This window comes from Lygodium microphyllum, chromosome 30, assembly GCF_053477565.2.
Source record: "Lygodium microphyllum isolate KBCC chromosome 30, Lygodium_microphyllum_v1.1.10, whole genome shotgun sequence".
NCBI lineage: Eukaryota > Viridiplantae > Streptophyta > Polypodiopsida > Schizaeales > Lygodiaceae > Lygodium > Lygodium microphyllum.
In genome coordinates, this window is record NC_141164.1 from 93,749,417 (window position 1) to 93,762,864 (window position 13,448).

A 13,448-nucleotide genomic window follows, 5' to 3' on the forward strand; every position below is an offset into this window, starting at 1 on the left:
CAATCTCACAAGAGAGGGCACTTTAGCAATCTGGCCAAAGGCAAGAAATCCATGGTCACATATATTCAACAACATTTTTGGCAAGATGGTCATTTATGCTACAACACAACATTGTTGACGGACATAGAGAGCTACTATGATTCTTCTCTATTTTCAAGTTCTAGTATGATCAGTATCATCATCAGGTTCTCTCCGAAATAGATTGGTGTTCCTTTAATCCAAATATGACTCCTTGAAAGGCTATGTTTGTGCATAAGCAATCTATTGCTTATTTCAGGGTCTTCAAAAGAGAACACAATGGTGTTCTTTGGGAAGCAAAAGAGAAGACAATGATGTTCTTTGGGAAGAGATTTATGTATAGCAGCCATTAGGTTGCAAAAAAGGAAAACAAAGGTACTTGCTTCTGGTTACTCAAAATAACTAACTGTCCTTGAATGAGCTTGCAATTTTGTACAAGTCATACTGCTTCTGACATAACAAAGGTCAAGTTTATTCACAGGGAAATGATGAGTAGGCTGATTAGGCTGGTCAAATTCGTTTTTGCGATGTTTGTTAGATGGCTTACAGTTAATAACGCGAGAATTCTTAGCCAATGGCTTGACAGGACTGGTTTGAGTCATCCCAACAACTAACAAACTTACCCTTTTTAGGCAACCTCATGTGTCAGGAAGCCAGCACATATTTTAAACATGAAAAAGGATGATTTGATTATTAGTGATTGATCAGGTTAGGTCTTTTTCCTGTTGCCAGTCACTCGTGTTCAATTCCCACAATAAGAGCTAGAATTGTACAATCATATGCATCCGTACCAGAAACTGGTATATGCTCATGCTAGCGTCAATGGCGACTTTGCGACCAAAATAGCTTTCGAACTTCTGCTCGTTCATGCATCCGGGGGCATTATCAGACAAAAGCTTGGTCAGACCCTGCAAAAACAAAGGGTTAGAAAGAGAGGAGGGGATTAGGGATAAGACGATTGAAAGACATCTCCGCACTGCCGGTGCAATCTATCGTTCTGTACCTTGATTCCCATGGCGACAGGATTCAGCCGGAGACGACGAAGAGGGGAGGCTCTCAGAGTAACAACTGAATTTGACTTTCCCGCCAACCTCAGAGTATAACTCGAAGCGGGCACCTGCAGAGAAGGCTGCATTTCATGAGACGACTATCCTTTTCCATGTTGGTCTCGGGGCCTTTGTCACCCCGGACAAAACAAGGTTGAAGGCCTCCTCTTTGCCCGCCCCAAGGCTGAGGCATGTGGCCCGGGGGGGGGGGGGGGGCGCGCTTCTCTATTTCCTAATATTATTTAAAAATTCACTATTTAGTATATATTATTTAAAGCTTTGGTTCGATGGTTAATTTATTGACCTTGTAGTAAGGAAAAGAAACCTAAGCCTATGTGTTGTGAGTAGAAGAGGTTTGGGCTATAAAGTTAAGTGGATATGTTTTTGCCAAATCTAGCGAGGGCTTTCTTGATAATGCATAGGGTTGGGATGTTGCTTCTCCCCCCCCCACCGCCTCTCTCTCTCTCTCTCTCTCTCTCTTTGATCTACCTATTTTCTTATCCCTATGGGGCACACACTGTGGTTTGCAAGGAGGAGCCCATCATGCTTTAATGGTCAATTGACCAAAGGGCATACTCTAGAACAAAGTAGAGGAACCTATGATGCATGGTAACAAAGAGGAACCCATGATCGATGAATTGCGACGATCCCTCACACTCTATCTATATGTTGTGTGCAAGAAACAAGTCTTTGCCAACCACTAATTTGTGGATGTCATGGAGTAGCCATGAACTTTGAATATTCTCTCTCTCTCTCTCTCTCTCTCTCTCTCTCTCTCTCTCTCTCTCTCTCTCTCTCATGCTTTGGTTCCAAGGGAGGGAGACTTCAAATTCTCTCTTTACTATATATTATTTCAAGCTTTAGTTCGGTGGTTAGTTCAATGACCTTGAAGCAAGGAAAATAACTTTGAGCCTATGTGGCATAAGTAGAACAAGGTTTGGGCTATAAAATTTAACCATCAACTTTGAATTTTCTTCTATAGATCTCTCCCTCTCTCAAGGAGCAAGCCATTAATTGCCATTTGTGTAGGTCATGGAGTAGCCACAATCTTTGACTTTTTTGTTTTATGAAATAGTACATGCATCTAAATGTACATCAAGAGACCCTTTTGCAATATCTATACAAAGGCTAAGAGTGAGCAGGATGGACTATCTTCTAGGGCCCTTATCTCTCATCCTTGGCATATACTCCTTCATAATCTCCCCTTGTCCACTGGCACTCGCAATCGATGCTCACCTATAATTTACCAATACCTACAAACCTAATGCAATCCCTCCACTAAGTAGCCATCAGAGATTCCCTAGATATCACTTCACCAAATTGACAGCAAGTGCCTACTCAAATCATCTCTATTGGAGCCTCTAGGAGATGGATTCTCACATACCCTTGGAGGAGTTCATGATACAGCTTGCTAGAGCATTTCACACCTAAGTTGCCATGTATTATCCCCCTGCGCATGTCCACATTCCACACCTCCTAGCAAGAATGTCCTTGAGCACAGCTAGTACAACAATGAATGTAAGGAAACCCGTATTCGTCTCCAAAAAGGACAAGCACGAGGAACCTACATACACAATCAACAAGGTAAAGCATGGAGGACCTACATACGCACCCATGCATGCACGATCTTTCACTAGCTAGTGTGCCAAAAGAAGAGGGCATACCTATCTAGATTGAAGCATGATTCTTACCAACTATTCCTAAGGTCAGGATAGCAAAGAGGTGTGGAAGGGGCCCACATGATTCGCATTGGTTTGTGATCCCACAAACCAATTCTAGAACAGCTAGGCCCAAGACCATGATGGACTAGTAGCCAAGCACCTAACACATGCTAGAGAAACACTCACGTTCCTTCTAGTCCACCTATTCAATAACACCCTACATGAAGGCCAATTGATTAGCTAATACTACAGTGCCAATCCTAAAGTTGGAGAGCCCATGATTCATATGAACTATCAAATGGTGATGTGTGTGTGCTAGCCAAGCATTATTGAGAGCACGAGCTAACCAAATGGGCTAAGAAGCACCAAAATAAGGCATGTGGACAAACAAGGTTCGAGAGAGGATACTTTACACTTTACCACATCCTCACACTCCAAGCCATCATTGAGGAGAGCAAAGGCATAGGGGAGGCAAGTATATTGTTGCTTTGTGGATTTTCCCGCCTCATGCAGAGGCTACAGGAGTTAGAGATTTCAACTAAGATGAGATGGGGGTACTAGCATTATACGAGTTAGGTACGAGCACCAAGAGGGTTGTGGGAGGAGATCACCAGTACCATTGGAGTGAAACATGGATGCTCACTTTCACCTACGATGCTTGGGCATTATATTGATGATATATTAGATTATATTAATAGACTTGGAGGGGAGGGATCTAATCCAAGAGGGGTATTGATACCAATATTATTATACGTAGATGATATATCCTCATCTCCAACACACATAAGAGGGATTGCAACACCACCTAGATACACTACATTCTTAGGAAAACCAAAATTATGGTGTTTAATACATTCACATAGTGGATTTGCAATTAGTACCCCATTTTAGGTATGGAGAGGAGACAGTAGATATTGTCCAAATATATGTTTACCTAGGGTGTTGAGATGTTTGCAATCACACCTACTTCAGTCTCTTTGGAAGGAGCAGGTGAGGGCTCAGGACTAGAATCCCATATGCACAGTAGGAGAAGTACTACCATCCAGTTTTCTATAAAGCATTGTACTTGCTCTCTTTTATAATGCAATGTCATAGTACTTTTGTCCTTTAGTAAAGTCTTTGTGTCATTGTCAGTCTAAGCTTCCATCTTGGAACCTAATTTGCATGTGTAACAGTCAGTCATGTCAGTGTCTTCATGAACTCACTCTTTCTCTTCCAACCTCCATAGCTTCCGCATCTACCATGCTCTAGATCTCGCATATTTTAACATAGGGATTGTATTTTTAGGGTCGAGATTCACTTTGAGGAGGGCAATTGAGGATAGATTGACATGAGATTATGCAACTCTAGGGTTGATGGAGAGCTAGTGCGCATGCACATAATTTCAAGATCCTTAGACAAAGCTATGGCTCTTCAACACTTTAGTCACATTAACTCTTCTATATAGGATCCCCATAGGGGGATTGAACCTCTATCATACAAGGAGAGCCACAAGATCAACACTACCTAGGGGAGTGGAGATATATGAGGGATGGGAGCAGATGGAGATATCCCTAGGACTGATGATTTGACAGATGATTTGGAGTAAGCCCTTGGTACCAAATAAGATTGTCAAAGAGTAGAGATGGGAGTTTCACCCATAGTGGCAAAGCCCCTCTTCCAAATAGTGACTTTCATGCACAAGCTCTCAAACTTACCAAGTCAGAGATACTGTTGGCTAAAAACACCCTTGATAGAGATGATGTACAGGAACTTGACATTGGTGTTGTTAGCATAGTTGGTGATAGCACCAATAAGGAGACTAGGGGACATGAAATTTACTACTAGTAGTGCCTCACTCTCTTGCTATGATATGTTTGTGCACCTCACCAATAAACCCTAAACCTTGAAAACACACACACATGCGCACACACGCACGCACGCACACACACACACACTCTCTCTCTCTCTCTCTCTCTCTCTCTCTCTCTCTCTCTCTCCCCTACGATGTCAATGCTACACTCTCTCTGTCTCTCTCCTAAGTGCTACACACACACACTCTCTCTCTCTCCTAAGTGCTACATCTCTCCTTGCTAAATCCCTCCTAAGTGCCCCAAAAACGATGTCAATGCTAGGAACCATGTAACGCAGAACATCTTCATGGCCATTATCGGCCTTCCCATGTGGTTGTGCCTATGCAGCTCCTTTGATGTGCACTGCCATGTCAACCATTGTCCCGATAGAAATTGTTCATCCTCTTGCAATCATTGCTACATGTGTAATTATTTTGATGTCTATTGGTGATCATGATCTTTCCTTAGCCACCTCCCTTCCTCCTCCTCCTAAGCGTTAATCCCATCTAGTTTGACAGCATCGGATATTTGCTTCTATGGCTCTTAATCAACAAATTTGGCCGCTTACTACTTTGAAAACATAGCTTTCTACTACGCATCTAGATCCAATGGTGCTTGCTTTGTGTATGTGAGAGAGAGAGAGAGAGAGAGAGAGAGAGAGAAGATACGTCACGGGTGGGGGACGAAGAAGAAGCAACATCCTAATGCTTTGCATTATCAAGAGAGCCCTCTCTAGGTTTAGGAGAAACATCTCCACTTAACTTTATAGCCCATACCTCTTATGCTTACACCATAGAGGCTCATGTTTCTTTTCCTTACTTTGGGGACACTAAACTAACCACCAAACTAAAGATTTAAATAATATATAGTAAAGGTTTGCTCAGTAGTCCCCCTAACCAACCCATTTAAACTCCGTCCTTTGGCTCAAACCTAGAAGTATGGCTCACAAATTTCTTTGAACATCTGTTTTGTTTATACATTAATAGAAAGTATTTTAATTTAAAAAATAAAGACAACATTTTTTAAAGAAAATAAGTGTTGAAATAGAAATGAAAGGAGAGATAGAGAGATAACACACTCTCTTGGCAAACTCTGTGTGTGTGTGTGTGTGTGTGTGTGTGTGTGTGTGTTTTAAAGTCTCTTTCTCAATCTTGCACACACACACACACACACACACACACACACACACACACACACTCTCTCTCTCTCTCTCTCTCTCTCTCTCTCTCTCTCTCTCTCTCTCTCTCTCTCTCTCTCTCTCTCTCTCTCTCTCTCTCTCTCTCTCTCTCTCTCTATCTATCTATATATATATATATATAGAAAAAGCAGGGAAGGCAAGAACAAAAGTTGGCAGATACATGAATAGCCTTTTCAATTATTTTTCAACATTTTTATACAAAAAAGTAGGATTACAAAATTTCCAATTGTTTTTTTTATACAACTTGCATTGGCTCTCATTTAGAACAAATGATTTCTTTTCTCAAAGCATAAAAATTTCCAAAAAAATCGAGGCTTCCATCATCTTCTCTTTCTTCATGTCTTTGTGTCTTCAAACTTGGCCCCCTCCTAGTGTAGTTCTTGTCCCATGGCAAGAAATGCTGGGTTAATCAATGAAGAGATCCATGAGGGCCAAGTTTCTATAACAGCATAAGAAAAAGATGCAATGTGTGGTGAAGAGGAAAATGGTGGTTGCTAGAGCCAAAAGAAGTCGTAGGAAGTATGGGCCATTGATGCGTTGATGGTTCTTTATGCACTATGTGTACTTGTCATGGTGCTCTCCTTGAGGGTGTGACTACTTATCTTGGTGATGTGAGGTACTTGTGTAGTGTACTTGTCACAGTGCTCTCCCTGAGGGTGTGACTACTTATCTCAGTAATGTGAGGTACTTGTGCAGTGTAATTGGGAGATGGGTCAAGTTCTAAGTAAACTTGGAACGTTGTTCCACACTTGAGAACCCAATTTGCAAGAGGTTAGTGTGCTATGTTATCCCCAAGGTGACATGTCTATCAAGCAAGATTGGGATATCCTACCCTTAATGGGCCTTCAGATTGTGATGTAAGGGAGTGGGCTAGGGTAGCCCTTAGGTGCTATGAGTTGATATTGTGCTTATCTTTTTTTTTTCTCTTTTTTTGGTGGATAATTTTGATAGTAGGCATTTTCTCTACTCAAGGATTGGCTAGAGGCATTCTTTATTGAGCATATATATTTTGAGTGAGCTATATAGTTGTAGGCACAACTTTGGATAGAGAAGATTTATGCACATATAAACCTATTGTCTACCATGTATGTTAAGCACTCAATACAATAGCTAGGCAACAGTATGGTTTGGAGGCAGAGTTGTGTCATGGCCACTCGATTGATTCTAGTATTTATGTCAAAGAAAGTGTCGGTAGCCTTTCCTTGTAGGGTGTGATGGGTAGTCAGAGTAAGATGATGATGAGGCAAAGATCATTGTATGCCATGATGAAGGAAGGATTCGAGCAATTGGATTTTGTGAATTTCTTCACACAATGTATGAAAGAGGAAATGAGGTCGAACGACTGGAATAGGTAGATCTTCTTCTTCTCTAGGGCCCTTATGTTTAGAATATTTGTTGGTAAGTTATACCTCTCGTGCTCTTTTTTGTCATACTCCCTACCATGCCAATGGGGATAAGAACATAGAAGTAGAATTGCTTGTTTTAGCTCACTAGAGTAGGACAATGCATTCCATGCTACTTTCTCATACTCCAAGAATGGATACTTTCATTTTGGCTAGCTTAGCCAGACTTCCCAAGAATTCATAGCGAGATATTTGCTTGTGCCCCTCTTGATCTAATGGGATGCTTTGAAGGCATCATTGTCCACTTGGTGGGCCCACTTCTCTGCTATGCTTCTAACTGCTTGGATAAGTACTCAAACTATTCGACGGGGTAAGGACTTCTTGAACTTATTGATCTCATTGATCCTAAAATAAAAATTAATGCCTCGCTTGATTCTTCTTATGCCATGTAACTCTAAATTTTCTCCTCTAGTTTCTCTATTGTATTGCCCTCCTCTTCATTCTTTATGAGATCTAGCAAAATGGGGTGATTTGATATCTTTTGGGGTTGTGCCTTAAGCTCTTCTATCATAGCATTGTAGGCCTCTTTTTATTCGACAATCTACTCTACAGTGGGTCTTATTGTGACATCATCAAAAGGTAGTAGATCAGGAATATTTATTGTGAGTGTCATGACAGTAGGTAGTTCCTAAGCAATAGGGACCTGGAAGGAGAAGACTCATCTTCTAGAAGCCCCATTGCTTCAAACAAACTTGTGATCCGCATACCCCTTCTACTACAAGTGCCCCATTGCTTCAAACTTGTGATCCTCATATCCCTTCTGCTATAGGTTTCATATGAGGTCCTGATTGGTTGGCTCAACTGTCATTAAATTGACTTTCTTAAGTTGTTCCATGCTACTTAGGATGCTATGTATGGTTCCATGTTGTGCCTTGAGCTCATTAGGATCTTCTATCTGAGGTGTGTAGGCTATGAGGGTTTCTTCTCTCTGTAGATTTCTTGCTACTTAATGAGGATATACTTATAAGTTTCCAATTGTATCTTTTAGAGGGAGTCCCCATACAGAGTAATGCCTATATAATTGTGGATAGCTTCAAGAGGGTCTCCCTATGCAGTCATTGTGCTTTCCCCTCCATTGAGTTCATAGTTTGGGCCAATTAGATAGTCAATATCTATTACAAAGTATAAAATGTATTCTTCCATTTGAAGGGAGTGAGCCCAAAGTTGAAGGATGCGAGTAGAAGCAAGAGTTATAGTGGAAGGAGCGAGAGAGAGAGAGAGAGAGAGAGAGAGAGAGAGAGAGAGAGAGAGAGAGAGAGAGAGAGAGAGAGAGAGAGAGAGAGAGAGAGAGAGAGAGAGAGAGAGAGAGAGAGAGAGAGAGACAATATATGGGAACTCCAATAGTCACAATGTGTGATTGGCCTTTCCTTTATTCAAATGTCATTAAAAGAATAAAGAATGAAGTGATAGTGATGGGTGGCCGCCACCTATAATGTATAGGTGTGGGAGTACTGTTATTGTAGTAATACACGGGTGCCTAGGCATATGTGCCTTTACCCCCAACAACCTCCCACACTGTTAGGCTAACATTCGAGCATCAATACCAAGCCTCAAAAGCATCAAATGACAATACGTATATTGCTTTTTCTAGATAAATGACATTCAGCGCTATTATTATAACAATGAAATCTTTGAGAAATTTGAGCCAAATGTATTTTCAAATCAGCCCAAAATCATAACCATACCATCCGGGCACCAAAGTAGCATCCCCAAAGTATCAAACATGCATTATGAAATTTATTGTTTGCTGTCCAAACTAGAATAGTTATGTTCTATGTGAAACAAATATATGAAAACTACACAAGATCAACTTTGTGGGTGCCCAAATTTGTAGATCTCATCACACTCTCCATCTCTTGCTATAGAATGCCTAAATTTGATATTGTATGTAAAAGTTATGGGCAAAATACAATTATGCTGTCAAGTTGTCATAACTATCCATGACTTTTATAGCATACTTTCTATCCACTCAAAAATGGATAAAATGGCTACTCCTCATCTTAATAATTACTCAATAAAGCTCACTAAGCCTTGGGAAGTTCCTCGATAAGCACAAAGCAATTTGGAACAAGTTAGAAGAAGGAAATACTCAAAGTTAAGCTTTGAATCTAGACCGAAGCAAAGGATGCATAAGCTCCTCGAATGGTTAGCTATGGTATCAGTTGAAGGGAGTGAGCTCGGAGTGGAAGGACATGAGAGGAAGTAAGAGCTATGGTGAAAGGGAAGAGAGAGAGAGAGAGAGAGAGAGAGAGAGAGAGAGAGAGAGAGAGAGAGAGAGAGAGAGAGAGAGAGAGAGAGAGAGAGAGAGAGAGAGAGAGAGAGAGAGAGAGAGAGAAGATGGGGGAATTCCAACAATCATAATGTGTGATCGGTCTTCTCTTTATTCAAATGCCAGTGAGAGAATAAAGATTGAAGTAATAATGATGGACACTCACCACCTATTGTGTATAGGTGTGCGGGTACTGTCAGTGTAGTAATACACAGGCGGCTAGGCACATGTGCCTTTATCCCCAACACTATTGTTCTCTCTTTTGTCGGTGTTGCTCATGTTCTCTCTCCTTATGTTGTACTTTAGTCTTCTCTTGAGAAAGCTTAAGGTTGCTTTGTGTGTCAAAAAGTAATTCAGCTCAATTGTTTGCTTGCTCAACATATCATTGTCCATTTTACATTTCTTCAAGTCTATCCTTACTTCTTGAGGCTTAATGATGATTTACTATAGGGTAGTCTCCTTCCTTTCCAGTTTCTTCTAGAGCTCTTTTATTAGTGTTGCATCTTTCCTGCTGGCCTCTTGGATTTGATCCCATAGAGTCTTCTCCTTGTTCTGCAACTCTTTTTAGAGTTCTTCCCTCTAGACACTCTCATTTTCCCGTAATGCCCTTTGAAATTCTTCCTATAAGGAGTTCTTCTTGTTTTGTAGCGTCTTTTGAAATTCTTCTCTTAGCATTCCTTCCTTCTTGTCAAGTTCCTTAGCCTTTCCCTAAAGTGCAATTTCCTTATCTTCTAACTTTGTCCAAAAATTTGAAGCCTACTTCTCTACTCGAATAATGAAGTTTTTAAACTCCTCATGTGTCTCTTTAAGCTTCTTATGTAACTCTTGCTTCTCTTTGAGCACCTTGACTTTGCCTATTTTAAGCTCCTCATACATCTTCTACAAGCCCTCTAATCCACCCTCTTTACTATGTTGCTTTGGATGGTAGTAGTGAGTGGTCTTGCTAGACTCGACTTACTATTGCTTTTCTTTCTACATGTTAATGGTGGTCTCTTATGAAGATTGGCACTTTGCAAGCTCAGAAACCTGTGCATGTAGCTGCTCATTTACTTTATCTAGGCCTGTATTTGCTTCATCTACTTTAATATATCAAGTAGGAGAGTTGGAGTAACATGCTCTTCCCCTACCTTTTCCTTCTCTTTCCTAGAGTTGTGCTCCCCTCTTTCATCCAAGATTGTGCCTATCTATTGATACATCGAGGATTCAATAGACTCCCTGATAGTCCTCATATAATCTTCTTTCTTCTATATTGAAACTTGTTCTTTTTTAGCTTTCCACTTGTTAAATTCCAACTTAGAGAGTTTTGAGATCTTCTCTACTAGTCTCTTGTCTTGTTTGTCCTCATCCATTGTTGTCTCTTGCTTAATGATGCCAAGGTGGGTTGCTATGAGATGAGAAAAGGCACAACCATAATTCATGATGGTGTTCTTTGCTTCCATGGAGTTCAGTTTAGAGGTTGTATCTCACTCATATATCTTGTGGGCTTTGGCAAGAGACTCAATGATGCATTCTAGCCATAATGCATTCAATTCCTGATTTGCAATATTCTCTATCATGATGTCCTCCATGAACCACTTGGGAATCTTGAGCTAGTTGATTATGGTCTTGTTGTATGTGAAGAGGTGGTGGAGCACCTATGTTATGACTTTCAACTTCTCATATTGTACACCAGATAGGAGCACCCCTTTTGGGTTACAACTTGGTCCTCCCATTGTTGGGGTATTGCTACCAACTTCTGTAAAGTTACATGTTTTTCTAATTCTCTTTATGCGCCCAATGTTTTTTCTACTACTTCTGGGGTAAGTTTGAAGATGGTCTCTCAAGTCTCCCAGTGGTCTTCGTTCGTTGTGTTAAATTTTAGCTCGAAGGCTTTCTTTTTGGGATAGTAATAGTAGATTGTGTTAAATTTCAACTTGAAGGATTTATTTTCTAGGTAGTAGTAGTAGATTATGGATTCACATATTGTGAAATAGATGGGATTGGATGAGGCTTTGACATAGGTGCCTAATTTACATTTTGCTATCAATTTTTGAAGTGCTTTGCTGATGTGTTATTAGGTTGTCTAGAATGCTTGTACTCCAAAATCAAAAGTATCCCACTTCATACGTGCTCACTTTAATGCTAAATTTGGTATGTTGTAAGATTGAGAATATATTATTGTCTTCATTGAGAGGGCCCTTGATGAGGATGGGCTTGTTTCTGATTCTTGGCTATTCTAATTCTTGCAAAATCATGAAAGTATTCATGAGTTACATTATAAAATCTCAAAGCATGCTTACATATTTTCATGTCAAATAATTTTGTACCAATACTCTATACTTGTGTATTATTGTGCAATTAAAAGTCATAACTTACCCACCTCTCTCACCATCTTATTACAAATCCTGTTAATTGTTTAGCAGCCTTTGCTGGTTGGTTTTGGTAAGTTGTTTGTTGGTTGTTTGTCAACATGGTCATTGATATTAGTCTCCCTCCTTCTTGGAATATTGAGTTTAGCTTCCTAGTTTGGGAGAGGTGCTCAAGTGTCAACAATATTTTTTAAAAGTAATTTATTGTTACAGTGTTATTGCTATATACAAAAGAATGGGTGGTTTTATTTATGTACAGTAGGAGAAGGGTCCATAGTCATAGAAGTTTGGGTTGTACTCTAGTTCAACAAAGAGAGTCCAAGTCAGCAAAGCAAGACAAGTAGCTCTCAGAGGTATGATGTGAGGTTGTCTAGGAGAGACGGTCCATTGAAACATATTGTGATGTGGAGTTCTTCCTCAATTAGTAGTTTATGAATGAGGGGGGGTGGTGAAGCGACTCTTTTGGTGGAGTCAATGTGCATGAGACTCAATGATTGCATGGAGGGATGTGGTCTTGCAATGAGTTAGGTCATACTTCAAGATATTAATGATGTAGAAATTACATAGCATAATAGATAGAATCTAAGCAAGGAGTAGAGAATATACAAAAAATATGAGAAGAACAAAAATTGCTTTAATCTCAAACAAATTGATACGATGGCTCTGTCCACCATGAGCTTCCACAATGAAGCTTGGATGGCTTCGCATAGACTAGGTGAAAGATAGATTAATGATGGCTTTGGAGAGGTCTTCCTTTTATAGCTCGAAAAGGTAGTCTAGTTTCCATGTTTGACTATATTATGAACCTTCCCTAGTTGGCCAAGGAATATTCTAGGGAGTACTCCCTTTATCTTTTCCAAACCCCAAAATAGGGATCCTTGATAAGTCCCACATTTTGCAACTTGATGCATTGTGCCTTGAGTTGCCACCAACATAACTAATCTATCTAACCCAAAGGCTAAATCCAAAAAGGTCATTGGCCATACTCACACATGGCTTCTCCTCATAATGGGGACCTTACAACTTAGAGCACCATGGATCATTGGTGTGGTACCTTATAAAGGTGGGCTATTGAGCATATCTAACAAATTATTTTTAGATGTTTGACTATGGTGACAATTCTGTATCCGAGGGTTGCAGCTTTACGATGAAGTGTGTACCATTTGTTTAGCAAGCGAGTAGTAAAGTTGCGTAGTTGGTGTAAGTTCTCAATAGTGTAAGAGTCATTGAGGATTATATTTTTCACATAGCAAGGAAGTATTCGACATATATTCTAATTTATTTTGTGGGATATCTTGTGCTAATTGATCCAAGATTATAAGACTTTTGTGAAAGAGCTGCTCATATCCTTCACATGTATGATGCGATCGAAATGCAAGCAAAAGCATGTCAGGGTTGGCCAACGTGAGTGCAAAAAGTTTGGTAAAGGTGTCGAATATTTAGTCCAATTGCACAAAGCAATATGTGATTGGCTTTTTAGCGAGAGTATTGCCAAGTCCTCACCCATTTTGTAGAGTGATCCGGTAGCCATGTTATGGTCTCTTGATGTTGGGTGGTGGAGGAGGTCCAAAATGGCTTATCCTATATGGGGTAGATGTATAGATGTTGGAAAGGACATCATCTTTTGAAGGTAGTGGATCGTTTTGCAAGCTTATATGAGGGGCATGTTTTGG

The 13,448-nt window shown here is 40.2% G+C and overlaps 1 protein-coding gene across 1 annotated transcript in view; it reads right to left on the reverse strand.

Annotated features, from left to right (window-relative positions):
* The window catches only part of LOC148010132 (5'-3' exonuclease family protein), a 33,070-nt gene extending 31,839 nt beyond the window's left edge, over positions 1–1,231 (reverse strand). Inside the window, exons 1-2 of the mRNA XM_087672790.1 lie at positions 1,022–1,231; positions 810–926 (exon numbers count right to left, since the gene is read on the reverse strand). Coding sequence (XP_087528916.1) covers positions 810–926; positions 1,022–1,153 — 249 coding nt within the window. The 5' untranslated portion in view covers positions 1,154–1,231. The remainder of the gene's footprint in view (positions 1–809; positions 927–1,021) is intronic.
* Between the last annotated feature and the right edge of the window lie 12,217 nt (positions 1,232–13,448).